Source organism: Anolis sagrei, chromosome 3 (genome assembly GCF_037176765.1).
Source record: "Anolis sagrei isolate rAnoSag1 chromosome 3, rAnoSag1.mat, whole genome shotgun sequence".
Classification (NCBI taxonomy): domain Eukaryota; kingdom Metazoa; phylum Chordata; class Lepidosauria; order Squamata; family Dactyloidae; genus Anolis; species Anolis sagrei.
In genome coordinates, this window is record NC_090023.1 from 141,267,260 (window position 1) to 141,283,382 (window position 16,123).

Genomic DNA, 16,123 nt, shown 5'->3' on the forward strand with positions numbered 1-16,123 from the left:
AATAGTTTTTAAAAGCTGCTATAAAAGCAATGTATTAACTATATACAGATATAGTTTAAATTCATAAATAGACACAAGTGAATTTGGGGGACGGGGGCGGGGGGGGGGGGCGGGACGACATCCCTTTTTTCCAGATCATGTGCAATTTTATAATAATGCCTTACAGGTTTTAGCATCATAGTCTTCACATGTCAAACACGATCCTCTCTGAAACAAAAACACACAATAAAATGAAGTAATTAGCGAAAATATTTGGTTAACACTATCAGGGTGAACTGTACCCTGCAAATAGTTTTTTTCCTGTGTAAAAATAAAAGTCAATGGAACAGTTGGCGAATTGATCTGGGAGTGACACATGGAGAAAGACACATTTTGAATCTTTTTGCTCAGAGGCTAAAAGGAGCTGCACGTGACATATATACACTGGGCCCTTCTACAGAGCCCTATATCCCAGAATATCAAGGCGGAAAATCCCACATTATTTATTTATTTATTTATTTATTTACTTCGCTTATATACCGCAGTTCTCAGCCCAGGGGCGACTCACTGCGGTGTACAACATAGCAAAAAACAAGGTACAAAATATAAGACACAGTATAAAATAATCCACAATTCAACATTATCAGAAAACATCCTCATCAAAAACATCATCATTACTACAAAAGCCATTCCGTGTCGTCTCATCGCCAAAACCACAATCCAGTATCAATTTCCGTTGTTCATTCCTATGGTCAATTACCAATCATTGCACTTCTTGTTCAAACGCCTTCTTAAACAGCCAGGTCTTTAATTTCCTGCGGAATATCAGCAGGGAGGGAGCTGTGTGTGGACTCGGATAACCCAGTTCAAAGCCGATATTGTGGGATTTTCTGCTCTGATATTCTGGGATATAGGGCTGTGTGGAAGGACCCACTGTCTGTAGATTTTGGTCTGTTGTCATTTATGTTGCTTTTGTGGTGTGCCTTCAAGTCATTTCTAACCTATGGTGAACCTTAGGAGAACCTGACCCCTACTACATTGCCATAAAAATCCAGATTGGCAGTATGGCAGTGTCGACTCAGATAATCAAGTTCATAGCAGATAATGTGGATTATTTGCTTTAATAATTTGGGTTATATGGCAGTGTAGAAGGGCCCCCTACGACATTTTTTTTCTTGGCAATTCTTACTCAGAGAGAGTCTGCTACTGAACAAAACCTGCTAAGGTCACTCAGTGGGTTTTCATGGCTAAGCAATGGTACGAACCACTATATCTTAATTATGTTAAATAGCAATACCACCTGTAAAAACAGTTGGGTATATTTCAGCCATACTTGGGGGTGTTTTTTTCAGCCATACTTGTTCACGCCTAAAAAGCTGGTGTTTTCTGAACGATTTGAATGGGCAGTATTCTTCAAGGCAAAAATGAGCAGAGATCAAATTCCTGATTTCAGATAATTTAAATCTGTTTATTTAATAAATGCATTGCGCCTAACAATGTTAACAGCAACATGGAATGAACAGGAAATGTTGGCTGGAAACCTGTTGGTTGCATATGCAGGCATAACATATTTTATAGCCTATTCCATATCACAATATCTCAGGATGGTGTACATGTAAGATTAATTTCAGCAGATTAAACCAATATAAAACAACAAAAAATAATGTAAGCAGAAAAAATCATTGAAGAATTTAATAAGTTAAAAAATAGAAACTATAAACATGGACATTTTTGGATAAATCATGTTTTCTTAAAATGCAGAATCCTGTCTTCTATACCTCAATGGCTGACAATAACAAATTTAGGTAATTATCTCAGAACATGGAAATCAGCTTTGTGTTTTTTTACTTCTTTTTCCTGCTGAATTAATAATAAGTTGCATTTTTCATTTAATTTTACTTCTTAAGTAATAATTTGCTTTTATATGTTGAACTGTCAATTTTTGTTATTATGGGTGTATTATTATTATGTTCAGGCATTGAATGTTTGCCTTTTATGTTTGGAATCTGCCCTGAGTCCTTCCGGGGAGATAGTGCAGAATAAAAATAAAGTTTTATTATATTATTATTATTATTATTATTATTATTATTATTATTATATATTTTTAACTGAAAAAGAGCCTCATACCCTCCGAGCAATATAGAGGCAATTTTGACAGGACTCACTTCAAAGCTGTTTTAGGCCTGGTGGGTTACCAGGTTCTACCTGTGTATGTGTTTATTTGATTTTATACCAACGTATATATCCAGCATTGCCCAGTTAGGCATTTTGGAATTTTGTAATGCCAGAATATTGGAACTATTCACCCATCGTAGGTTTGGGGAGGTGGGTAGAGATAACCAGCTGACAGTGATCAATTTGGAAGAATATTTAACCTGCAAACTATCAAACATAGAAGGCAAATGAAAGTGCATTCAGTTTTTTCATTTCTGTTTCACTGTTCTGATTACTATATGATTCCTAGGGAATTTGTGATTTAAAAATGATAAACTGCACTTAAAAACAAGCGATGTTTTTAAGTGCAGTTCTTATTTTCTCAGAGGTATATTCTTTAAAAGGCCGCTATGTACATCACAGATGGAAAGCAATTTGCCCATCTCAGAAGCACTGGTCCAGCAGTCTAAGGTGTATGGCTCCAAGTGGTCATAAAAACACCTATTTCATAATGAGCCTTTTAAATGAAAGTTGTGATTTAAAAGCAGCAACTCACCTTTGTTTGATTTTTTCACTGATTCCTCCTGTTTCCGGAATAACAGAGAGGTCAGATATATTTCCGTTCTGAATAAGTAGGCTGTTCAGTTTGTTCCACCCAGGAAAATAATTCTTCATTTCTCGGTATGAGCTGAGCAAGACACTGGCAGCACCACAGGAGCAGTGCTGTATAAAATATTCCTACATCGGGTGAAAAATGAGATATGTTGGTGTTAACTGTGCAACTTGTAAATGTATGTAAATGTAAAATATGTAATACATATTTTGCTTCTTTTTCCCAAATGTGCACTGCAAGCACCAAGAAGACAAAATGTTGGACTTTCAAAATACATACTGGTTGTAGAATGACTTCTGGAAGATCCACAGACACCTTTTGGTTTGCATAATTGTTATCTCAAATATATAATGGCAAGAAACACATTTCCAAAACGTTATACAAAAACACAACTCCTAATTATTCAACAGCTACATGAATATAACAAAAACATACCAGAGGAAGGAAATGACAATTGGGAGGAAACTAAAAGATTACATTCTTTTCCCTCCCCTGATATTGTCCTGCTTTATGACTTTTGACAGAGTCGTGGCATATTGTTTGTGCAAGCTAACCTATGAAACAAGTTTTTTCCCAGTTCTCTGCTTCTATGAAACATGTGAATTTAAATGTAAAACGAAATTGGTGTTTTAGGAATAGCCCATGTTGTACAATATAACTATAAAAGGTAGGTAAAAGTTGTCCCCTGACATTAAGTCCAGTCGTGTCTGACTCTGGGAGTTGGTGCTCATCTCCATTTCTAAGCCAAAGAGCTGGCGTTGTCTGTAGACACCTCCAAGGTCATATGGCTGACATGACTGCATGGAGCGCCTTTACCTTCCCAACGGAGCATTTCCTACTGATCTACTCACATTTGCATGTTTTCGAACTGCTAGGCTGGCAGAAGCTGGGGCTGATAGCGGAAGCTCACGCCATTCCCCGGATTTGAACCTGCCCATATCATACCCACATCTCAGTCTTGTTCCAATCATTCATGCTACCAATGCAACAATGTACGTGTATACTTCTACTAGTAAATCTGAGAAGGTCGCACCAACATGCATTTCATAACAACAGAGTAACTCACACTGTGTCAGTGAAGCAATTATTTTACCAACTGCTGTAGTCAATGAGTTAGGACAGTGCTGTTTGTAAACTTTGTCCATCTTTAATGTGGTGCCTCAGAGACAGGAACTGCAATTTAAATAAATTATTTCAATTGTATGTATTTTTTTAAAATTCCCTTAGGCCAGCAATTTGCTCTGTAAAAGCAAATTAAATATATTTTGCTTTTTTCTAGTGTAAACTCAGCTGGAGAATTCCGACTTACTGGACAATTCACAATAACATTAATTTTAATTAGCTCCTAAGTTTTAACCATTCAAATCAGCAATTAAAGCATCATTTCTTTGGTTAAGATGAACAGAGAAGACAGTCTGTTACCTCCTTTAGTTGGCTTGTTTTCTGCTCCTTCTGTAAACCACAGATTTCTTTCTGTAATTTCAGATTGTGCTCTTGTAGCTGTCCAATTTTTTCAATAAGTTGGCAGATGTGCTCTAGGTAACCCAAGCCTGAACCACGTGCTTTGGCATTTTCTTGGTTGACCTACAATGAAAATAAAATAAATGACAATTGGATATTTTCAGTGACAAAATAAAATATTGCTTCTGAAAAAGAATTGTAGCATGTATTATAAATACTGGCCATTTAAAGGGACACTCCTCAAGAAATCTGCTCAAAACAAGATAAAACAACAGTTGCTCCATTTAAGCAAACAAGTACTTCTCCAGTTAGTACAGTCAAGTTCATGGGAAAGAACTTGTAAAATCGATTCGGTTTTCACTAGGCAATTTCAATAACATAAAGTGGGCCCTGGATGCAAAAAAAAAAAAAAAATCTGGAGGAGAGAGCTAGATAAAATTGCCATCAACCCCACACACTCAGCCTGAAACTGCTTCTTCTAGAGAAAGCAGATAAACTCATACTTCACTCTGAACAATTTGGTATGCACGAAAAGTCCTTACCTTACTCAGCTTACAGCAAGCGTCCATGTACTCATCCAAGCTGTCACTTGTGGGATGCCTTCTTAAGGGATGAGCAGGTAATGTCAGTTCTTCCAAGTTGTCATTTCTGTAATCGTCATGAAAACTTTTCTTTTCTACAGACATAGTGGGAAGGAGGGAGGAACTGCCCTCTTTGCAAATTTTACCCTGCAAACGCTCTACTTGGCTACCATCCGAAAAGGACTGCTCAGTATGCTTTGTATCCTGAAAATCAGCATCCTTGTTCAAGGAAACTGCAAACGTTTGTATCTCTTCTGCATGGTATTCCTTTGGCTTCTTGCAGTCTGAGATGCAGAGACAGGCATTCACAGTGTCTTTGCATGATACCATTACTGGGGAGGAAGAGGCACTCAGAACGCCAGAGTCACAAGAAGAATCTCTTCTGTGCAGCACAAAGCGCTTTTCGGAGTTGGCTCCATCAGGCAATGTGACACCAGAACCTTCTGATTCCAAGTTGCCTGATTTTACAACCTCATCTTTTGGTGTCAAGGTATTTTGATGAGAAAGCATGGCAAAGTACTCTGTTTTTTCTGGAATATCACTTACGGTGAGTGAGTTGGCCTGATGCTGTTGCGGTATGCTAGATTCCAATTTCTCTGAAGGGCCTGAGCCAGCAGGAAGACATTGTCTTAGTCCTTCACCCATTTCATTGATTGTCTTCATGTTTTTCAAAATCACCTTGTCATTGGACGCTAGAGTCTTTTTGCCTAACAAAAGAATATAAATACAGATTTCAGTCACGGAGAATTCTAATTGCTGGTCTCTATAACATATTTATCTAAGCTATGAGACAGAGCTCAATGACAGAACATGATCCACTCAGTCTTTTGTAATTAATACATCCTTCCCATAATCTTATAACATGGAGAAGGATATGAATGGTGGCTTTTAGCCAACCCGGTCCTGGAAGCCTTATTGACAATTTGTTTTGGTATAAATGTTTATTGTGATATATGGGAAAAAAGAAATGTACAAACTTCAAAATTCAACAATCCAAATACAAGTATTGTTTCCCCAGTCCCACCACCACCCCATTCCCATCTGTGGACCACCACCCATGTCTTCCAACGCCACACCATATGGAACTAGTATTTTAAAATGGGAAAATTCACAAAAAAAATCAAAAGCAAACAATGGCTATCTATATAAATAAAAATGTAATGTTCGTTTGTGGGACTAACAGAACTCAAAAACCACTGGACGAATTGACACAAAATTCAGACACAATACACCTATCAGACCAACGAGTGACCATCACTCATAAAAAACACTGAAAAACACAGCAGAAGGGACTTAAAAAACAAAAGAAAATGCATTACAATTCATGCACAAAACCATATATATATATATATATATATATATATATATATATATATATACTAGCTGTGCCCTGCCACGCGTTGCTGTGGCCTATAGTAAAACTTATCAAAGTTGAGGTAGATATCTGGACTATTATGAAAGAGAGGTCCCTACCTATTCCTTCCCCCTTTTCCTCCCCCTTTCTCTCCTTTCTTCCTTCTCTACCTCTTTCTTTCTTTCACTACTTGGTTTCATCCTTCTCTCTTTCCTTCATTCCCTCCCCCTTTCTTCCTTTGCCTTTCTTCCCTCCCTGTTTGCTTCCTTCTTTCACTTTTTATTTCCTTTTATTTCACCACCATCATAACAATAACAATAATGCAATGCATTGCCTCTGGGACCTGACACCTCTCCCATTCCCCCTAAAAGGGTCTCAGAGGAACAATAGCATCATCATAATAATAGAAATAACAGCCTTTACCCGCCACGTGTTGCTGTGGCCAATCTTCCCTCTTTCTCTCCTTCTTTCCCTCCTTCCTTCCTTCCTTCCTTCCTTCCTGTGTTGTTTTTCATTTTGAGTAGGTATGTTTGTACCTTGTGAGTTATGTTATGGGCACGGGGATTTTAGTTAAGTTTCGTTGGGGGATTTTTGAGTTTTGTTGTTTTGCCGTTTTGTGAGTGTGTTGTTGTGTTGTTTTTCATTTTGAGTAGGTATGTTTGTACCTTGTGGGTTGTGTTATGGGCACGGGGATTTTGGTTAAGTTTCGTTGGGGGATTTTTGAGTTTTGTTGTTTTGCCGTTTTGTGAGTGTGTTGTTGTGTTGTTTTTCATTTTGAGTAGATATGTTTGTACCTTGTGGGTTGTGTTATGGGCGTGGGAATTTTGGTTAAGTTTCGTTGGGGGGTTTTTGAGTTTTGTTTCCTCGTTGGATGCCCCTAACAAATTTATATATATAGATATACACACACACACACACACACACACACATACACATACACAAATATATACACACACAAAACACATATACACAGACTGGGCCACAGCAACATGTGGCAGGGGATGGCTAGTTTCTTATAAATAGGACTACAAAATTCCTAACTCAGGCATCACTGGGTGCTTAAGCAACTTATGAATAAAGTAATAAATGGGATCAACTAATATTAAACATGCAATACACCCCAGGAAGTATCACTGAACATTATTAAAAATTACAATGTTTGTCACCCACCAATCTGTCCCTTACTCCTCACCCCCACAGATACCACTCCGATCCAGAGAACCAACATAGCAAAAGGCCATTTTCCTTGAAACTGCAGAGCAAGAAGCGACTTTTTAAAAATCGCAAACTTACAAGCACTTTCATTATTAAAATGGTTGTATGTTATGTAGTGATACACACTGGAATAAAGGTGAGTATGGATTATTTTGTTGGTGTAGACAGTCCTTAGAATTTGCAATACTGGTGAATTCATTAGAAACAAGTCTATAATGTGGTGGAAAGTAGTGGGGATGGGATAATTTTTACTAAATCCAGGCTTCTTCTTTCCATTTCTTTTTCTGTGCCTCATTTTTCTGTATTTAGCCTGTGTTTGTTCCCATTCTTCTCTCTTTCCCAGAGCAGTATATGTGGCCTTTCCTTCATACCACACAAACACACACACACACAAAACCTTTTCAAATCACAAAGAGATCTTATTTTAAACAAATGATGACATCTGTGTTTTCTACCATGTCCAAGAAACTAGTCATTTCCTTTCTGAAACAATAGGCATTTCCTACTTCTCTGATTAACTCTGCCTTGTGTGTGGGAAAAGATATTTGGGTAACCAAACACCACTGGCAATGCTGCTCTGACAAGTAAAAAAGGGAGCTCTTTGATTCTTCACAACACCAGCCTAGCAGCTTTAACTAGCAGATGTTAGCTTCTTTCTACATTATATGCCCACTATACCCAAGCACCTATGGTGCACACACCTTGCTTATATAGATGAATACTCATCTTGGGTAAATGCACTGTGTTTAGTAAAGTAATGGTCAATACATTAACTAGGACAGCGGTTCCCAGACTTTTTTGGTCATGGAACCCTTCAGAAGAGATTTATTTTCAACAGATCTCTAACTCTATTCCTGATTAAGGTTCTTCAGCTTCCTGTCATAGCTTCATAATCCCATGATCTCCTAAAGGCTACATCTTACACTGTTATTGGTTCCCACATGGACCAAAAGGAAGGGATAATGGTCTCTTGGCTTGACAAGTCTTGCCAGCCTCTCTGTTACATCTTGGATTCTTGAGTTATGCTGTCAAGTCCTCAGCAGGAGATCCCCTATCATCATAACACATCTTCTTTGAGGTTTGGCAGAAGCCATTCCATGTGCTGACTCTTCCAGGGGCACCTACACATTCCCTAAGGACAAGTTTTGATTCATTTCTTGTTCTGCATAATCACTGATGCTGGATATAACTTCAATTTGATTCTGTAGCTCCAAACTTACAAAATGATCCTATTAGTTCTATGGGTAATATTCCTCCAAGTATCTACACCCTGTGCTTGTGGCATTACGTTCTCCTCAAAGAGAGCCCCTGCGTGATTCCCCTGCAAACAGTGTGTTCTGCTGTGTCCAAGGCAACCTCTTCTTCCTTAATATGTTGAAGTGTGGATACATGGGCCTCAAGGCATTGGACTGTCTCTTCCAAGATGGCCACTAACCTACACTTGCTGCAATAATAGTTATCAACATCCTCAGGCAAAAACACAGACATTCCACAAGTGTTGCAGATGATTCCTTGAGCGCCATCCATTTTAGCAGAATTAAACTAGAAAATTAAGTAGATAATGGAACAGAAATCTAGGCCTCCCCCTCAAAGTCTCCCACCAAACATCCACGCAAACATCTATTTGTCTCACTAGTTCATTTTGTCTGTGTGCCTTGCGCCTGTATGTCTCACTTGAGGAACTGGTGGTATAGCTATCTAGAGCAGTGGTTCTCAACCTGTGGGTCCCCAGTATTTTGGCCTACAATTCCCAGAAATCCCAGCCAGTTTATCAGCTATTAGGACTTCTGGGGATTGGAGGTTAAAACATCTAGGCACCCAGAGGTTGAGAATCACTGATCCAAAGAGCTAGTGGCAATTAGCTCATGTGGGAAGGAAGTTTATTAATTCTCACAGCTTCTCTGCTTACCACTTCAGAGATGTTAATTTTCTGACCACACTACAGCAAAAAACAGTGTCAGTTAACACTGCTGTTTGCGGACAATACAAATTGAAAAATTATCCATAGAACCATGCTCAATATTAGAACCTGAAAACCAAGATTGCATGCCTGGGTTGGCTAACTGATTCTATGATTCTATAAATAAATAATCTAAACTTCTCACTTGCCATAGAATTCTTGTCATAGCTTTCCAAGAAGAATGCCATGCTAATTTCAAAGGAACCATTCAGGTTATGCTTTTTGTTTAGTGAGCTGTGTGAAAAGAATTAGCTGGTTAGATTTATAATTAAATTCAGGAGAAGTTTGGGTGATAGTATGATAGCTGGTACTGAGGCCTCATGGTGCTACACTGTTTCCCCAATGGTGGTTGTGAATAAGGGAGGGGAGCATGTGGCTTAGAAGGTAGTGTGTTGTTGGCTTAGAAGGAAGGATAGAAAGAAGGGGGGAAATACGAGGAATGTTGTAAGTTTGTGAGGAGCCAGGGTGTGGGGTACCGTCTCCCCCCTTCAGTGTTATGTGTTTCCCAAACCCTTGTTTATCACTTCTCAATAAAGAACTACATTTTTTTCACTGTTAGTTTGTCCGGAGCATGTGGGTTACCGTCTCCCCCCTTCAGTCTTATGTGTTACTCAAACCCTTGTTTATCACTTCTCAATAAAGAACTAAAATCCGTTCAGTGTTATCCCTGTGTGTTCACTGGTATACTTCCGCAGACTCTGTGGCGGTTTCTGTGTCCCGCGTCTGCTACTTTACTTCACTGGTATCCTTCTGCCCCTCCGTTCCGCAAACAACGTTTCCGAAGCGACGCTCCGGAAATAGTGTAGCGCCATGAGGCCTCAATACCAGCTATCATACTATCACCGAAACTTGTCTGATCAGCATAATTGTTCCCTCTTGACAGCTATTCTTCCCACAATTCTGTGATTTGTCTATGCATGGTAAGCAAGATAACTGGAATTAAAGAACACTGTGTTGTTCCAGATCATGGGATCTTCCTCTATTGCTCCACAGAAATTCAGCATTCAGAAGAGATAGTCTTAATCCAACATTAGGATTGATCTAAACTGTAATTCTTAAACTCTGCCTTCAGTTCTTTAATGCCCCTTAACTCCAAATCATGCCAGTGAAACCCCTTACAGTTGCCATAAATTGGAAACAATTTGATGCAACAATAGCAACAACTTTGAAATTCAGTGTGAAATTCATGGTGTTACCATAAATCAACAGGTCACTTTTATGCATGCCCGAACACACAAACAAACACAAAAACATAAGGTTAAAAAAACCCAAATGCTACCACAAGTGATCTACTGGGTTGCTATGAGTGGGGGAAAACCCTAATAATCAAAGTTTCATATCTCTCTGACCTCTACTCCCAATCTGCTTCCAGATTAAGAATGGAGAATATACATTCTCTCACATTTTGGCACCATATCTGGCAGACAATCACTCCTAATTGAAAGACACAATTAAGTCCAAAGGATTTCTGAGCTTCTGTTAAATTTCCGCTGGAGACCTTATTCCAGACTGTGAGGAAGAGGAGGTTGCAATAAGAAGGCTATAGTCGCACTGACCTGTGGAAACACTAGGTGTGGGCTAATTATGTAATAAATGTTTCCTCTTAGACTTGTTGAGGGAAATTTATTTATGAGTGTAAGAGGACAGGTTTCTTCAAATTCTAATTGAGAACAAAAATGTGTCTTTGTTACGAGAAGTTTCGCTGTAAATTAGAAATATGAATCCAACAGACCTAGATTGTACTATCTTGGTCTGATAAATCTAGAAAGTGCCACTATTGCGACAGATTAGAATCTCGACCAAGAAAGCTTTTTAGTCATTACCAAATAACTTGGATGCCTTAGGATTCAAAATGGTTTAATCACAAAATTAGTGTCCAAAATGCACAAAAACTTCAATGCCCTGAAGTTCAAGTCACAGTGAAAACAATTACGTCTCTGTTCCATTGTCAATTTGCAAACATGCTGTAACACCCAACATTGCTTCGATATCACAGATATTGTCTGAAATCCTGTCTTGTTTCTACCATAGTCCGACCTTGCTAACAAAACCATCACAGATCTTCAAGAGCAGCTCTGAAATCTATGAAATATTTCTGTATGTTTTGGGTACTTACCTTTTTTCCAGGGAACACTGATTGTGAATGACTGTCGGCAGTTGAACATCATGGATCGTCTAAACATCTGTCTGTTGGAAGAGGACTCTTGCGAATTAAGGTTCATCCGTGAGATGTAGGAAAGCCTTATGAATCATGCTGCTAGAGGGAGTTTCTTGAGATAAAGTCCAGACAGCAGTGGAAAAGCTTTTAAAATTCCCATCTATCATTCAGCTCCTAACGGCAATGGGAAAGAGAAGAAACTCACGGGTTTTGTCTTCCCATCCAAGCTGCAAAGCAATGGAGGCAGGTATCATGGCTCACAAAGCTGAAAGCTTTTTACAGAAGCCATTGCTACCAGAGAGCTGTTCTTCTGCGGACTGCAGGACTGCAACTAGGCAGGCAGGCAGGCAACTGTGACTTTAAAAGGGAGAAGCCCTCTGGAATGCATTTCCCTGAGCTGAAAAGTCAAGATGACTGGAGGGGTTTCGACTACCTTAGCTCCTTGCAGAGAAAATAAGATGCCAATGTGCTTGCATAATATTACGTTCTGTCTTTTAGATTTACATAGGGAGAGGGCAGAATTGAGTTTTTCCCTTTCTTTCCAGCTTTCCTGTTTTTGATTCCTGTTTTCAATGTATGATTCTACTATCCATGAAAGAAATGAAGAGTAGGAAGCTGCAACCTTTACACCATTATCCTATATATGTCTACTGAAATCAGAAGTAAGTCCTGTTAACTTCATTGGACTTAGACTCAGGGCCCTTCCACACAGTCATATAACCCAGAATATCAAGGCAAAAATCCCACAATATCTGCTTTGAACTGGGATATCTGTCCACACTGCCATATATTCCACTTCAAAGCAGATAATATGGGATTTTATTCAGCTGTGTAGAAGGGACCTCAGACAAGTAGTTAGACTGAAACTTTATTTAGTGAAACCTCTACCCTCCAATATATTAGTTTATAAAAGAGATTCACTGTGTCTTGTTAAATAAGATAAAACGATGTATATCACAGCTGTAAGATAAAATAATGTATATAGAGCAATCCATCTATAACTGTTGATAGATCCTTTCCTGTCTGTGCTCAATAACAAGAAGGAAATGCTAAGGACTTCCTGTCCATCCTCTTTTCTTCTGAATCCAGATTTGAATGGAGATAGCTAGAGCTGATGGTGGGAATCCAGAGGTGTGAAATGTGTTATTGAGCAATTTAGGGCAGTTTGCAGATAGCAAGATCTGGAATGTGAAAACTGAGTCCGTTCCTGGCGAGACTTAAAGCTATTCGATCCAGCCAGAAAGGATGACAGCCAGTAGTAAGCCACTCAAAGAAGTTGGCATACATTGTACAAATAAAACGCACTTTTTATACAGTTCAGTCATTTGTTTTTCGCGTGCAAGCCCAGCTAGGACTGGTTTTACGCTGATTGATGGAGCCAGCTCTGACTTCACAAGCAGCTGGGAGGATTCCCTCCACATGAAGGGGCTGTGGTACCCAGCAGCCAATCAGGGAGCTTTCCCTGCAGATTTCAGCTCTCCTATGGCAGGCAGGTGGTTGGAAGGTCAGCCAAAAGAAAAAAAGGAGACTATAGTTTTATGAATGAATTACACGGTCTCAACCTTGAGACTAACAAAGCAGGGCCATCAGGTCTCTGAAGATTATTGTTTTGGTGATTGCCTCATGAAAGTCCCATCAGATGGGTCTGGCGCCCATGGCACCTGTGTCCATTGTTGACCTTACAAACATGCTGTCCAGAGTGACGGGGTTAAGAAATCTGTTCCTGGAAAATGGGAAATGGCATTCAGGAAAACCAGTGGCGGGATCTTCTAGTCTCCAGGAAGGGTGCCAGGTGATTATGAGTCCTTTATGTCCACATGGCCACATAAAAGAAAGTTAGCCCAATTCAGGGTCTGGTTATCCTCCGTGCAGTCAGTTGGAATTGAAAGAATTGATAGAGATGGGTTGATTTCAAAGATGATAGGTGCTTGAGTCCTTTGTTAAGGTGAAGACTAGGAAGACACAAGGGGAATGTGTATGCATAAATGGTCAGGGAGTGTCAGTGAATGGTCACCAAGGTCGTGGCAGTGGCTTCACAGCTTCAAAGATATTTTGTAAACTCATAAAACATAAAATATTAAAACACACACATACGGGATCCCAGCATCACCTAATCAATGAATACTGGGGGCATCTGGTTCCAGATGCCAGGGTTTGTAGGATATGGAAGTTGACCCAGCGTTGTGGCATACAAAGGGGGCAATGGAAATAGAGAAAGAATTAAAGCCCTGCTTTGGACTGAGGGGCTGCACGGTAACTGGGACAGGCTTTGAAAGTTAAAAGGAAAGCAAAAAAGAATCAATAAAGGCTACATTGAAGCAAGTGTGAGGGCAAAGAGACACCAGGGTGTCCGTTTATTAAAGAGATTATTTTGTAATTCATAAAAGGGGATTTGGAGACAATATATCCTCTGTAGCTGACAGCTGCTGCAAGTCTTCCTCCGGCAAGCTATCGGGACTCTGGGCTCCTAGTCAGCGGTTTGAATCTCCCACTATAGTGGGGTGGGGGGTGTCTTGGCTTGACATCAAATGGATATTCTGAAGTTAAAAGTGGGACTCCGAAGCATTCAAGATTCCAGTCAATCAAAATCAATTTGACAATAAATGGAGAGGGATACTAGACAGTGTGTATGTATGTATGAGTGTGTTTCTCCAGGCATGTAGCTCCAAGTTAAAATTACAACACAGTATCATAGAAATGGAGAGGGATACTAGATATGACATGTTGTATCCCTCTCCATTTCTTTGCTACTGTGTTGTAATTTTAACTGGAGCTACATGCCTGGAAATTATGGAGTGGCATCAAAACTCAAATCTATATACAGTTATTTATGCATACACATATTGCAGTCCTGATGAGGTCGACTGTGGTTATTAAGAGTCCTGCCCAGCAAGCATTATGGTAAACCAGATTTTCCCAATTGAAAGCACACTCAAGAAGGTTGAAAGCAGCAACAGAGGTTTATTCGCAATCCAGCCATGTGTAAAACTAATGCCAAAAATACATGCATAACATTAATAAAGAGAGACAAGATTTTATACAGTTGACAGCTATTCAAATTTCTTGCTCCCTTTCCTTATTTCCCAGGAGGAGAGCTGGTTTGGATCCTCACCCCTTTGGAATTCCTGTTTCCACACTCAGCTAACGTGGGATTTTCTGCCTTGATATTCTGGGATATAGAGCTGTGTGGAGGAGCCCTTATTGGATTGTATAAAGTATCACTGAAGATGGAAATGGAACCAGAATTGATGAAGGAATGTGTGATTAAGTGGGCTCAAAAATCAGACACACTAAAGAATTAGAAAAAACAAAAAATGTGGACTATTGACTTAAAGAAAATCTATGACCTTGTGAAAACAAGGATTGGTGAGAAAGCTTCAGTGGAGACCCCTTTTCCCCATGATAACTCTTTCAGGAGTGAATTTCCCTTCTGGGATGGATTTATCTCATTTACTCTTGTCTCATCCACATTTGTATCTATAAGTCATTTGTAAATCAGACATTTGTAACTTGGGGACTGTCTAGTTTTATTAGGTAACCTAACCCTACAACCTGTAAAAGTGTGTGCAAGCCACCAAGCTCTTTAGATTTCTTAAGCAGGCAAGTTGCTGCAAAAAGCAGAGGAAGGGAGATAAATGGGATAGACTTTATGTTCAATGTTATTTATATTAATATCATTACTATGTTTATGTTTATTCAAAACAGTTATTGTGGATTATCTGCCTTGATATTATGGGTTATATGGCTGTGTGAAGGACCCGTAGAGCTTATCAGGAGATGTGTAGGAATTAGGTTTCATTAAGGGCCCTTCCACACAGTCATTTAAGCCATTATATCAACGCAGATAATCCACAATATCTGTTTTGAAATGGATTATCTGAGTCCATACTGCCAGATAATCCAGTTCAGTGTGTACTTTATTCAGCTGTGCGGAAGGAGCCTTTGGGCCCTTCCGGACAGGCTCTATATTTCAGATTTTCTGCTTTAAACTGGATTATATGAGTTCACACTGCCAGATAATCTGGAACAAACAGATAATCTAGCATCAGATCCTGGAATATAGGTCCTCTTTGGAAAGGCCCTGAGTCCACATTGACATATAATCAGTTTCCAGACCTACAAGCTACTCTAAACACCTTCACAGAAGCATACGAGAAGTAATTGCATACGAGCCTGTAATTGAGCATCGAGAAAACCAAAGTGCTCTTCCAGCAGGCAGAAGCCAATCTGAATGGAATGCCAAAAATACAGCTTATTCATGTAACATTAGAAAATGTTGACCATTTCAGCTACCTTGGCAGCCACCTCTCCACAAAAGTCAACATTGACACCGAAATACAACACCACCTAAGCTCTGCGAGTACAGCATTCTTTCAAATGAAGCAGAGAGTGTTTGAGGACAGGAAAATCCGTAGGGATACCAAGCTATTGTCCTCCCAACCCTGCTATATGCCTGTGAGACGTGGACTGTCTACAAACGTCAAATGCAACTCCTGGAACGATTCCATCAGCGCTGCCTTCAGAAAATCCTGCAAATCTCTTGGAAAGACAAGCTGACAAATGTCAGTGTGCTGGAAGGAGCAAAGAAAAACAGCACTGAAGCGATGGTCCTCCGTCATCAACTCCACTGGACTGGCAACCTTGTCCA

General features: G+C 39.5%; 1 protein-coding gene across 1 annotated transcript; it reads right to left on the reverse strand.

Annotated features, from left to right (window-relative positions):
- Positions 1–98: 98 nt before the first annotated feature.
- On the reverse strand, positions 99–11,862 carry LOC132769955 (uncharacterized). The gene is made up of 5 exons (XM_067466919.1): positions 11,434–11,862; positions 4,750–5,495; positions 4,169–4,330; positions 2,690–2,871; positions 99–207 (listed from the first exon to the last, which is right to left on the reverse strand). The coding sequence occupies exons 1-5, from the start codon at positions 11,537–11,539 to the stop codon at positions 192–194; spliced, it is 1,212 nt and encodes a 403-aa protein (XP_067323020.1). The 5' UTR covers positions 11,540–11,862; the 3' UTR covers positions 99–191.
- Between the last annotated feature and the right edge of the window lie 4,261 nt (positions 11,863–16,123).

What these genes read in the sequence shown, in the direction of transcription:
- LOC132769955 (XM_067466919.1), bottom strand. Translation starts at nt 11,539, where the DNA reads ATGAACCTTAATTCGCAAGAGTCCTCTTCCAACAGACAGATGTTTAGA. An exon ending in CTTGCTGTAAGCTGAGTAAG is followed by an intron (nt 4,331 to 4,749) that starts GTAAGGACTTTT and finishes TTTTCATTGTAG; the next exon opens with GTCAACCAAGAAAATGCCAA. An exon ending in AAACAAGCCAACTAAAGGAG is followed by an intron (nt 2,872 to 4,168) that starts GTAACAGACTGT and finishes CACCCGATGTAG; the next exon opens with GAATATTTTATACAGCACTG.